Below are 14064 nucleotides of genomic sequence, written 5' to 3'. Positions count from 1 at the left end.
AATATTCTTTTAGCAAGGTGTTAATCTTGACAAATCTGTGATTTGAAATTGAAATTATGGCCAGTTTTAACTTAAATATTATTGAATTTGCCTTTTGTTTGCTTCATGTTAACTTTGAGTCAAAACAACAGCACAAACAAGTGAAAGCAGCATTTAAATTCACTCAGAATAAATATGTATCACTTGTAGTCATGCATTTTTCATATGATGTGTGAGAACATAACACTTTAATATTTGCTTACATACTGAAACAGGAATTACAGTAGTAGATTGTCATAACTGATCTGAAATGGTATCTTCCTTTACTATTTTTAGTATTTTAGCAGTGGTGAGAGAAGTGTACATTGCACAAATACTTTGAAGATACAAGATATTCAACTAAAACATAAAGCATGTTTCCACTGACACTCTGGATGTTGGCTGCTTCTTTCCACTGTGGCAAAGGTATCATATTTTCACTACTAATTACAATTCCCACATATATTTTTCACAATATTCCCTTGTGCAAGAACAGCTATGTGTATATTCTGTCAGCTACAACCGACATAACCATAATTAATAATTTCAAAATCTGTTGACAGCTACTTATTGAAAATAGCTCACCAACCTTTGCTCATGTAGAGTTTACATGGATGGGTTTTGTATGACAACAAGAAATACTTCCTTTTAAGTGACAAGCAGAGTTATTCTCTCACACTGCTGGTCTAAGAAATATTTATAGTCCATAAACTAACAATTCTATGTCCCCCATCTAATTATGTCAAAGATGTGAAAATGCCTTTGCTGTTTTCTGTTTTTGTGCTGCATCAAAACATCTCTATTGTTGCACCTACAGTTTTAAACTAAAGCCCATCTATGGTTACACAAGCTAACAGCTGTCTGTGTTTACCATAATACAAATTAAGTGGCAGAGAAGTATGCATAAAACATAGCTGAAAGCTTGAACTCAGAAAGAAAAATTGATGACACATTCTCTCTCTTCATTATTTTTCCTTGGTCATGAAAAGATCATCCCACTGGGGTCTCAGCTGCTCCCCATGACTCATCTGCTCTGTCTCTCTGTGAATATCTCCCTTTCAGAAGTGATATCAAACAATTTCATCATACAACTGCAGGAAAGCAAAATGTACCAATGAGGGGCCTTTGCAGCCCTCATCAGAACCCATGCCCATTAACTTTTCACCATCTGACACCTCAAGGGCAAAATCACAGTCAATGACAATCACATCTTGGCATGGCTACACTCTGCTTTCCCTGTCTACCACCCTGGTTCTGTCACCTTTTCTCTTCTCCAGATAGCTTTAGACCTTTCTTCCTTCTTAATGCCTTCCAAATATCCACCTTTGCCTGAAGTCTCTCTGCACACACCTCATATTCCTGCTTTGTGCCTCTGCACTCTGAGAAAAGGTCACAGTTTTTAACTCTGTCAAGAGATCTTTGGTTTGAGATTACTTTTGGCAGAGTTTAGTGAATCTGTAGAGTTTTCTGAAGCTCCTAATGAATTCAGGTCCCATACTACATTTTCCCCAGGAAGAACTGTAAAAATGAAGCCATTTCATGTTGCATACTTCTGTTAAACAAACAAACAAACAAACCCAAAATCCTGAAAACCTTTCTTAATTTTTTTTTACTTTCCTTGTAAAAGCTCCTAGATATTTTAAATTGATGGATTGCAAGTTGTCCCACTGGAAAATATTTCAAAAAACAATAAACCTTCCTTGCCATAAAAATTATTGGATGAATAATAGGGATAAATGACCAACTGGAAAAAGACCAAATGTGCCATAGCATTAATTAGTGTCCATATTTACGTTATGCACAATTGCTGTACTCATGACAACTGAAACAATAATCTAAAAATCAAATTGAGAATTAAATCAGAGCAAGATCACCAAAATAACTACATTTTTCAAAACTGATTTTCAAAGTCCAGAGATGGCAGCAAGACACTCATCTATCTCTCCCTTTCAACTCTCTCCTCTGTCATGACATGCCTATAAGTACTCAGCAATATGAATAATTCTGTAGGAAATAATTTCTCCAAGGAAACTGATCACACTTTTTATTCTGGACTAAACTATTGTATAAACAGACCTCTCTCTGATCTAGTTTTAGAAGAAACTGGTCATTCATTAATCTAAAAAAACCTACAATGTTAAAAAGATACAAGTAATTTTGCTAACAATTAAGATATTGGAAGCAGTTGAGACCAAAAAAGGGAAAATAGGTTTTGAATATTCTGTTATTTTCTGCTTGCAACAGTGTCTTGAATATATCTAGCACATGTTAAGGATGCACATAGCTTAGTTGCCTACAAAAATTAAATTAATTACATCTTGGCTTATATATCCTGTGAGCACAGCACAAAAAAATGCTATGAAAACAAATATTTGAAAGCCTCACTAAGCAAAATTGTAATTGATTGCAGTCTGCCAGAATACTGTGTTACTTCAGAGGAAACTTTCTGTGAAGTTTTCCAAACTGTTCAACAATGTGTTACTTGGTGTTTAAGGCTTTAAAACAGTAAAGGTGTAAACCCACACTGTTCAATTTAGATAATTCTAAAATCTTCCTTATAGGATTCAAGTTCAATCTGCTCAAGGACAAAATTTCTCTGGAGTTTCACCAGGTCTTTTAACCTCAGATCAGCAGGATAAGTCTCACAGCTATGGAAAAATTTCTAAGCAAGACTTAGGTGCTCCCCTGCTTTGACTAGACTGCCATATCCTGTGCACATGTCATATAATAGATACTAAATAATTGTTTTTCCAGTTGAATGGAACAGAATGGAATTATGCTTTCTAAATTATTCCTCCCTCCACCCCATCTTGGCCTTGGGTTCTATATCTACAAAAGAAAATAAGGCCTAGTGCCACATTTCAAAGACTGAGCACATGAGCAGGCTGACTGTCCATGCAAATAACAAAATAAGGCATTTCAATAATCATAGTATTTTCCCCAAAGTTGCTCCTGATTTCAGCTCAAATGCTAATGCAGATGAATCCAACACAGCCCTATTTTATTAGTCCTCTCTATGAGAAGGTGGAAGCAAATGACAGAACATAACACAAACATTTTTTAAAATTTTGAAAAAAAAAGTTTTAAAAATTGCTATTTAACATCAAACATAGTCAGAACAAAGGTGCACATTCTCAAGGCCCTCAGAATCAGTGTAGTGTGTGTATCTGTGAGGCTGCTGCAACACATGAGGAGAGCACAAGTCAGAGCTGAAATAGCTTTATATTGATTTTGCACATCTGTAGTTCACTAACAAAGCCCAGCTTAGGAGAGAGAAGTGTCATCAAGATGTAAAAGGGAGCTTGCAAACACATGGAAATAAGAATATGAATGCAATGTGAGCCTAAGTTTATAGATGCATGTGCTTCACTGGTGAGTGGGGACAAGATCAAGAAGTCCTTACTAGGAATGAAAGTAGAACTGAGTTGGAATGGTTCCCTACTTATGGGCAGAAGGACAAAGCAGCAAGGATCTCAAAAAAAAAAAAAAAAAAGCTCAATAGAGCACAAAACCCTTCTTTTTTCATGTGAACCTTGCATTTATAGTAATTATCATCTCTGTTGTTAATGTGTGTGAGCCTTAACTCATGGCAATCAGCTTTCCAATTTGTGGACTTTAGAAGATGTTATTTGGCTTTTTATATTACCAATAATAATTCTAAAAGAAAAGATTTTACCATTAGAGATTAAACGTTTTCAAAGGACATAATGGAGAAAAATTCTGCAGGGAAAAATATGTCAATACCACTAATCATAGAAAACATTAGTTTTCAAGGTGGGAAAATAGACATTACAGATAAAAAACAACCACTCTTTGAAATTACTCTAAATAACTTTATCACAGAAGTAGTTTAATAAGAAATAGAAAAGAAACTAGGTATTCTGCTAAAATCTGATGGGAAAAACCAAAGGAAAATTACATTAAATGCAGTTTTCTGAGCTTGAAAAATCGATGCCAGCTCATTTTCATGAAATTCACATAGAATCAAAGGTTTCAAGAGACAAATGAATGCGTTTGGACTTACTGGACACACGGTAATGCTTTGCTCCCACTGACTCATGCTCAGACTCTCTTCCAGCGTTGTGCATTTCTTCATCACCATGTCCCAGCCACAATAAGGGTCTTGGGATCCAATGCATGCACTGTGGATGAAAACCAATCAGATAACCAGGACATTTATTTCATTTGTACTGACCAAAGACTTCTAAATAACTGTGTAGCATCTCTTGGTATTTCATAGGAAGATAGTGAAATTCATCCCTGTCGTGATATGGCACAGACAAAATGACAAAAATCAGAGGAAAAATTAATTTGATTTCCTATACAAAGCTAGGATTTATTTTAAGTAAGTGCATAGCTGAATTTCTGTCTGCATGCATGGTATGCTGTCTTGACTGATTGCTGTACTTAATTACTAGAGAATTAAAGAAATTCATACAGAGGGTATATTGTCTGCCCCAAGTAAAAATTTCAAGAGGTTACAGTTCTTAGTCTTTTCTGTTAGTTTTGGAATTGTAGATATCATCTTTTTCAGAAATCAGAGGACAGTGTCTGCTCTCTGAAATCAATTAGAAAACTTTCTGATCTGTTTTCTGCACTTGTATAAAATTTCTGGAAGTTAGTTCAAAGGGGCACTGGTGGCAGCCATCACACCTCTTACATACCACATGCTGTACTCAACACTCTCTTAAGGGCACATGAGGAGGGAAAGAAATGGATCACAGAGAAGGATGGTAGTCCAGTTTAATACAGACTCTAAAACATCCACTGCAGAAAACTAGAAGTTCATTTCTCTAATAAATAGCAGGCTTCTCTTGCTAAGGTCTAGTGTTAACATTCCAGGCAATAGGTCTGCAGCTTCATAGCTAAAGATCCGTAAGAGAGGAGATGGAACACCCATTATAGTGAAGCACATTATAATTGGTTTAACACTTGTAAAAATACCTGTAAATTACACATAAAAAATAATGCATTCAAACATTTTTTCTAGATTGCAAAAAATGTTAGACTGATCATTTTTGTTCAACTCAAATCCATGGGCGTTATCCTTCTCTCTTTAATTATCTGTTCCCATCACATCTGTTGACTGAAGGGTCACAGAGATGATTAAACAACTGGAGCACCTCTCCAGTGAGGAGAGGCTGAGAGAGCTGGGAGAGCTGTTTAGCCTAGAGAAGAGAAGGCTCAGAGAGGATCTCATCAATATGTACAAAATCCTAAAGGGAGAATGCAAAGAAGAGGATCCAAGTTATTTAGTGGTACCCAGTGACAGGACCAGAGACAATGGGCACCAACTGAAACACCGGAGCCTTCAACATCAGAAGACAATGTTGCAGAAAGAGTGACTGACCAATGGCACAGATAGCCCAGTGAGCTTCTGGAATCTCCTTCCTTGGAGATATTCCAAAGCCACCCAGACACGTCCCTGAAAAACTGGTTCTAGGAGGCCCAGCAAGCACTGGACCAGATGACCATCAGAGAGCCCTGCCAATTTCAAGTGTTCTGTGATTCTGTCCTAACTAATTTATGTGTTTTATTTATATTTCTATTTATCTCTGGCACTCTTCATGTACTTCCATGTTAACATCTGACCAAATGCAGACTTACTAATTCCCTGGAGTGTTATTCCAAAATACCATAATTATAAATTTCAAAGAATTCACTTCCACATTCCACTGGGCAATGTGGATTACCAGTACCATGTGGGAGCATAGTACTGGTAATACATAGCATCTGCAAACATAGCATCATGTAAGAGGCATAACAGTCAAAATGGGTATGGATACCCTTAATCAGGATTCCAGCCCAAAGATAAAGCTTCTCGTTTAGGGAAGTTGCTGTTCAGAAGAGAGTTCCCACTGTTGGCTCCTGCAGCTGTGAGCACTTAGCGTTTCTGTAACTCAGGCTACACGTTTCCATTTAACTATCTGGAAAGTGAGAATGAACATTATTGCAAATTACGGAAAGTTTTAAGTGTCTTGGTCTTCCAGAATTTGCACGATGTGATGTACAGTATTCTCCTGAGTATCTCTGATAAAGCATGTGTTTGATGAGAAAATAACACAAAAACAAATTCAAGGCTGACAATGCACAACTGGCAATGTTAGCAATGGTAACACTGAAATGACAATGAGTACCTCAAAGCTGAAGTGGTCAATTTTCTATCTTCAAAGTGTTCATATTTGTAAACTCAGTTATTATGCTTTAGAAACTTTTTATTAAAAACAAAAATATTTCAAAGTCTTTTGAAATACACTATTTCTTAGAACCATACTCCCTTTTTAGTGGGAGTAAGCTGATCCTTCTCCCACTCTGGTCTTAGACCCCATTTCCTCTTTTGCCTTTGTTTTCACTTTACTACAATTCAAACAAATCAAAAAGACTTGCAACTTTCATTATAAGTCACTCAGAAGTTTTAAGAATGGTGCTTGAAACATATTTTGACTGTCCTTATAATTTTCTGGTATCAGAACAGATCCTAGTTCCATGAAGAATAGAAAGTTCTTGTACTGCTATGACAAAGAATGTTTGATCACTCTGTGAACACTGAGTGGGGTTTTTTAGTAGCTGACCAGGTTTGGACCGCACTGCAGCAAGGTACAGTGAGGTGAATATTTTTAGAATTTAGTTAAAAAGATCCACTGAGCACATGAAAATTATCATTTTAAGAAGTTAGTAACTCAGCTAACCTCATGCAGATGACAAGAGGAGTAACTTCCTCCACAAATTAGAGGCATTACCATTCTTCAGTCATGGTTTTCTTTACACTACAATACAGAAATTAATCCTCTGAACATATGAACTGTTTCAAACAAAGCAACAAGAAATATTTTCAGAGAAATATTCCTCACATGAGAAACTCTAGTTTTGGTGAGATTTTTTTCACTAATGTACTAATTATTTGTCCCAGACATTATTATATTTCTCATATTGTAAAAAGTTTGATTTTTTAAATCTTATATCCAAACAGAAAAAAAAAAAAAAAAAAAAACTAGAAAACTGTAATTCAGTATCATCAACCTCCTTCAACTCACTGTGTCAGACATATTCAGGAGATGTGGCAGAACCTGACTTAAATAGCTCCCCTGTTCTCAGGTATTGGCACAACAATTCTTCTCTGTTCTCCACCCTGCCTCACATCTCAGAGGGTTTTCTTATTTCTTTTTTTTCAAATCACCTATATCTCTAAAAAGTAGACATAGTTTCTTTAAAATTTAAAAGAGGGAGATAATATGAGGGCAAGGTTTTTATCTTTACTGCCTAATTATGTCACCTTTTAAAACCATTTTCTTTTTTTTTGAGAGATGATTCCTTTGATTTAATGTGTGAGTAACAGGAGCTAATTATTTTTATCTCCTATGCCTAGATAAAATAGAGAAACAGATAAAAAAATAAGTTAACAGATAAAAAAAATCAGATAGAATAAAGCTTGTAAGTATAAAAAAATCAGAACTTCTATCTGAAATGGAAAATTTAAAGGGACTTAATTTGCAGTTATGTGTCCTTAGGAAAATTTCATACTGTTTTAAGTCTTTTTTCATGAACCTCTCTGCCAAGAGACAGCAGTAAGAGGAACAGCTTCAATGTGTACATGAAATAACAAAAGAAACTATAGAACGTGGCTATCAAATTTATGTCAATTTTATGTAACTAAGGAATGTCAAAAATCAGATAGCACTACACATCTTTATCTCCTTTTCCTCCCAAATCTCTGTCTAAATTAAAGTCATTTTAGGTGCCACTATTTAAAAACTACATAAATTTTAAAGTAGGTATGAGGTATTTCATTTGACAGGGCCCTTTCAGACTGTCACATGGCAAATAGCAGAGCTGGATAATATATTTTGTCATCTTGTCTCTAGAAGTATACCTTACATCTCAGTTTCAGCAGAGAACAAATGTTTTGTCTGTTAATCCCAGTAGGCACCAGCTCACATCTCTAAGATTTCACATGATTTGTCCCAGCACTGCTAAAACTGGCACTTTTGTCCAGGAAAGAAATTCAGGAATTAAATTAAACAGGATCATTTGAAGAATCTTGATGCCACTTACCCTATAGAGTCAGACATCTCTGCAAGAACATTCAACAGCCTTTGGCTTCTCCTAACTGATGCCAATTTTGCTCTGTGTTGTCACTTCACATTTTTTTACCAAATGTAAGTGATAGGTAGCAGAGTGTGTCTCCTGCAAGGCACACATTTGGCAGAGGTGCTACACTTCAGCAATGGGTTTTGACTGACTACTAACCAAAAGCCACCTCACCCTAAAGCAAGTCAGTAAAAGTCAGGTTATTTCTTCAGCTATTTTATAATTATCATCAAGTAGGCCAGAAAAATTGCCCTACTTCAGTTATATTTGAGATGATTTACTGAGTCAGAAAATAGGGCAGAATTGAACACAATGCAGAGCAAAATATGTTAAAAATCCCATCAACTTTTAGACTACAAAGAATTAATGCGTGTTCCAAAGAAAAAACTCTTAAGTTTAAAAGCTGTATAATAATATCATTAATTTTGAAGGGATTTTAAAATTTCCTTTGAGGGGAAGAATATATTCCTGCATGAATATTAAAGTGCTAATCAGGTATCCTCTTGAGCTGTAACATTTTATTCATACAATATATATAAATGCAAGAGGTGCATCTTCTAAGACTGTTCAAGAAACATTTTTCTGTCTTTACCTAAACACAGCATTTCAAAGAACTGAGTCTCCTGACCCTTTCAATAATTTCTACTGAAATATCCATGACTACATAGTCCCCATTACCACCAAATGTGACCTGACACTTTGTATATCAGGAACTGAACCAGGGTCACCATCTTATTTTTCAGAAGACAGATTCATCACTGCAAATTCAAACAGAAAACTGAAGCTATAAACCTGTCTCCTGCTCCAGATGCAGTTCTATCCATTGCTGAATGAATACATGAATGTGATACCAGACAAAGGCACCTATCAGTGTTTTCATTACTACTGGTTTTGCAGCTGTATACATATCTACGTGTGTGCAATGAAGGACGTGCATCTAAAGACACAGATGAATGATCCAGAAGATAAATGGCAGGGACACAACTTATAAAATCCCAGGTAGCTCAAGCTAAGATGCATGTCAAATATTTGGAATACTCCTTACCTGAATTCAGAATACTTCTCACCTGAAGTAGTAAGAAAATCAAATCCTTTAATCATCTCAGACACTCTGAGCAGACTACCATTGCTTCCTCTAATTTTAATTTTTGTAGCATACTCCGAATACATTTAGATACAATTCAATCTTGCAAAATCACTGAAAATAGTGGCCTTCAACACACAAGGTCCTTCCATCAAATCCAGAACCAGAAATTTGTGTATAAAAGTTGTTTATATTACACAATTCAGTGAATGTTGATGCCTCCAAGTAACTAGATATGGATCAAATGTGAAAGACAATTTTCAGAACGTCCTCTCAACACCCTCCTTTCAGATATTTATACCCATTGATAAATCTCCTCTCCATGTTCTCCTCTCAAGGCTGAAGAGATCCAAGTCCCTGTCTCACCTCACAGAAGAGATGCTTCAGATCCTACTCATCTTTGCTGCCCTCCGCTGCACACACTCCAGGAGCTCCATGTCTGTCCTGTCCTGAGGAGTCCAGAACTGCACACAGCACTCCTGATGTGGCCTAACCAGACTACAGGGGCAGGATCACCTCCCTCGACCTGCTGGCAGGGCTCTTCCCATGTGCCCTGGCAGGCCAGGAAGGCCAGGATACCACTGGCCTTCCTGGCCCCCAGGGCACAAAGCCGGCTCATGGATAACTGGTCCAATAGGTCTAGAAGGACCTTCTCCCCAGGGCTGCTTTCCAGCCTGGGATGATTCTTCCCCAGCTGCAGGACCTGCACTTGCCTTTGCTGAATTTCAGAAGGTTCCTCTCCACCCATCTCTCCAGCCTGCCAAGGTCCCTCTGCAGGGCTGCACAGACTTCTGGAGTATCGGCCACTCCTCCAGCTTTGTGTGGTCAGAGAACTTGCTGGGGAGACATCTGTCCCTTCAGCCAAGTCACTGATGAAAGTTAAACAATGCTGGGCCCAGTATTGTCCCTTAGGTGACACCAGTAGGCCTCCAACTAGACTGTGACACTGATCACAATCCTCTAAGAGCTGGCATTCAGCCATTTCCCTACCCACCTCACTGTCCACTTGTCCAACCCCCACTTCCTGAACTTGCCCATATGCACCTACAGTTACTAAGAGTAAACACACTGAACTTAGAATTCCTGAATCTTTTGATATTTTAAAGCAACAAAATTAATTACATCATGATATATGAAACCACAGGACTGTTTTAAATTTTTCTTTCTTAGGTCACTTTTTTGTTTAAAACAATATCCTACTAATAAAATCTGAATTGCATATATGCAGTCAAGTCTATCTGGTTTACTTACATCTTTGCAAACTAAATGCAAAACACATTTTTTCTCCTTCATAAGGCTACTTCAAGAAATAAATTGGGAGGAGGCTGTAAAATTCTTGTTTGACAAAAATATTTGCTTACGACACAATACATACATACATACATACATACATAGGTCACACTTTGAAGGGTTGTCACTAAAATTTCAGAGGCGGCAAAATGTAAATGAACAGTTTGTCTCTAATGCATTTTGCAGGACAGACAGACACTTTCTGCAAAAGCTTTCATCTTCACAGATGCAGAAAGGGTCAAGCTATTCCCTCTGCAGTATGGGACTAATATTCTACTACTTTTGAGGGCAAAAAACTTAAAACTGCTTATTTCATTATTCTGCTAACTATAATAGCATCTGTAAGTTGACACCTACTGAACATAACTTTTCAGTGTATCTCATATCCAAAAAAAAGAACTGCCATTTTTAATATGTGCTTATAATCTAGACTTGCAGACAGGAGTATGGTTTATCCCAGTCTGGAAAATTTAGGGGACTCTAATTCTGGAATATTACTCTGGAATCACTAATTCAGATCAGTCCTCATGTGGTTCTGCCATTATAATGCAGCAGCAGCATTCTCATATTTAAACTGGAATAAAGCCTGCATATTTTGAAATCAGGAAATCCACCTGAATACCCAAAAAGAAATACTTTGGAATGATTATTTCCAAAGAGCAATTTCAATCCCATTTGTTGGCAAGCTCTCCTGGACACATGACCACCTAGTAATGGTTTACACCACATACTTGCTATTAGCTTGTCAATGTATAGCTACCCTATATCAGTATATAGGAATAATTATTTTACTATTTAATGTTACAGAATGTTTATTACCAGAAAAACAGGTTCCTACTGAGTGTGAAGGTACTTCAGAGGATGCAAAATCTACAGCTAGGGCAAAATAAAGGAATGCAAAAGAGGCTGAAGTACTTAAATCAATGATCTTACTGGACTTCTAGGAATGAAATAAAGTATATTGTTTTCTTCTGTTAGGTAATTCAGTACTCTTCTTAGCATTTTGCAGATAGTTTTCTTGTTTATGTACAGATTTCTTAACTGAAGGCTCACAAAGACCTTCAGTTTAAATAGAATAAAGAAGTTCAAAGAGCAAAAAGTTAGTTATAGTAGAATAGCTATGATAACATTACTTAGCAAGACAAGGTTGTGACCCAGTAGTATTTTAGGTATATATTGTAAAAAACAAAAAATACTCAAAAATTTCCAGAAGTTGGCAGGTTTTTTTAATGTCAGAAAAGTCACTATTTGTACAGCTTTTAGCAGATGTCACTATTTATTTACTTAGACATAACATCATAGCAAGATTAGGTTTCAAGCCTTTCAAGTGTGTGAAATCTATCTTCCATCAGAAATACCAATCCTTGACCCTTGCTTGGTAAGATTTTAAAGAACATTGGGCTGATATAGACTTTTGTTTTCCTTTCAGAACTAATGCACTGAAAATGCCAGTACAAAGCATAACTTTGACAAATTTGTCTAAAAAAAATCACTGCCACCAGGGGTTGTTTTTGAAGGCTACAGCTGCCAACAAAGGATAGCTGACTGTTTCTTTGATTCAGGGTACAGAGTCTGTACCCCCATACTACAGATCTTATTCCTTATTATGGATGCATAGAACCTTCAAAGTGAAACACAGAAACTGAAATTTTAGAGAGTTTAAGTTATCTTATAGTGATAATTATTCTGTTTATCTCACATCATAGTTAATTAGCAGATATTTAAAAGTCAGTTGTGCTTCATGCTTGGCCTACTCAACTTTGAAGAAGTAGAGAGAGATTGAGAATCCATCTGTGAAAATAGCTCCAGTGAATATCACTGATGGATTTCTATAAAAGTTTGATAAATGTGTGAATTGCAATACCTAGGTGATAATAACCTGGTCAGACCTTAGAGATTTTCCCTAAGGAGAACTGAATTTATGTAACTGTTCTGCTGCTTCCTGCACCTTGAAGATGGCAGGTCTTTTTGAGAACTTATTTTCCAAAGTACTGGCACATCCCAAATTACTTTTCTCTAGCTGACTCTCAAAACCAGCACAGTTATGACAGGATGTTCAAAACTATTCAGGCATTGGCAGAAGTCTGCATGAGATATCCTCCACCTGCCCCCCATGGAAACTGGCAATCCAAATAACTGGCATGGGAAACTGATCAATGATGGGCATAATCATCAGGGCATAATGGAAAGTGCTGAGCAACCTAAACTATGGGTGTGACAAGAGGTTTTGCCCATGATAAGGTCTGCTGTCACAGTATTAAAGTGCAACAAACTGCATTTCAAACACACACACAGAAAAAAAAAAAAGGCGCAAAAAAAGAAACAAAAAAAAACCAAAAAAACCCAAAAAAACCAAAACAAAAAGAAACCCCAAAACATTCACCTCCAAATATGTTTTCAAGAGCCTTTGCTAGCAGTGTTTATAGGAGTAGAATCATGACTGGAGTGTGCTGAAGCAGATGGAATATCTGTCAGAGCAGCAGCAGGTCACAGGGTTCCTCCACCACTGAAAAGTGCTGGAGGAACAGACAGGTGATGTGCAGAGCATATTAGAGTGATTATTAAGGAGACATAATAAATTAGAAATAAAAGCATCAACACATGTTTTAGAGGCTACTGTGGGAAAATGAAGCAAGGAATAATGAAAAACAATTACAATGGACAATCTCAAGAAAATTATCTCGACATTGAGATATTAGCTCATGAAAGAGTCTGCTCAACAGAGGGACTGAAGTTGTATTGTCTGAAAGCTCAGCAAGAAATCTAAACAAAGAGATTAGATAAGATTAGGCACTGAGCACTGCCATTTACACAAAAGGAGCAGGTGAGGTAGCACTATTCAACATTCTGACTTTTTAAAGGCTGTTATTCATACACAAGCATGCCCTATTCCTCAATAATTATGTGAAGCGGATAATGAAGAGTGCACATCCTTGATCTGGGGTTAGAGACTAGTTATCATTGATGGAATTTTAGAATGCAGCTTTGGCACAGTTATACAGCCCTAAGCATGATAAACGTGAATACATTATTTAAAATAATACAAAAAAAACCCCGAAACCACTATGCTCCAAGGCATTACCTTAAGTAAGGTTTATCCATTACTCTGCTGGGTTTACCCATTACTCATTGCTACAGTATAGAAGTAATAGTTAACAACATAATAGAGGAATGTGAGTATTAAAGCGCCCAGAAACGCAATGAGAAAGTTTTAGATGTTTTAATGCCTAGAGAAATGTATAGAAATGTACTTGTACTCTGTCCACATGCAAAAAGAAAAAAAATAAAAATAAATCCAGCATAAGCCAGGAAAAAACTAGTCAAACCAAAAGTAAATTATAGGTGAGAGAAAGATTACATCTGCATTCTTCAAATAACCTAAGTCCCTAACGATAGATGACAAGGAAATTCCTTTTTTTGTCTGGATCACATCTCTAAATCCTCTCCTTTTTCACAAAACAGACCTAGAATTGACGGTGAACTGTTTAACCAAGAAGAAAGCAAGGATGGCAAGTCTTTTGGTGCAATGAATATTTAATTACTACAAGAGAAGTCATACAACTACAAAAGACATGATTGAAAAA

General features: G+C 36.6%; 1 protein-coding gene across 3 annotated transcripts in view; it reads right to left on the bottom strand.

Annotated features, from left to right (window-relative positions):
• SEMA5A (semaphorin 5A) overlaps nt 1-14064 on the bottom strand; it is a 314290-nt gene that overhangs the window by 79315 nt on the left and 220911 nt on the right. For all 3 annotated transcript variants that reach the window (XM_064705520.1, XM_064705522.1, XM_064705521.1), the window contains one exon: nt 4043-4160. In XM_064705520.1, the coding sequence (XP_064561590.1) occupies nt 4043-4160 (118 nt within the window). The remainder of the gene's footprint in view (nt 1-4042; nt 4161-14064) is intronic.

This window comes from Zonotrichia leucophrys, chromosome 2 (assembly GCF_028769735.1).
Source record: "Zonotrichia leucophrys gambelii isolate GWCS_2022_RI chromosome 2, RI_Zleu_2.0, whole genome shotgun sequence".
Taxonomy (NCBI): Eukaryota; Metazoa; Chordata; class Aves; order Passeriformes; family Passerellidae; genus Zonotrichia; species Zonotrichia leucophrys.
The sequence above is the reverse complement of the archived record's forward strand: the minus strand, read 5'-3'. Positions and strand labels throughout refer to the sequence as shown.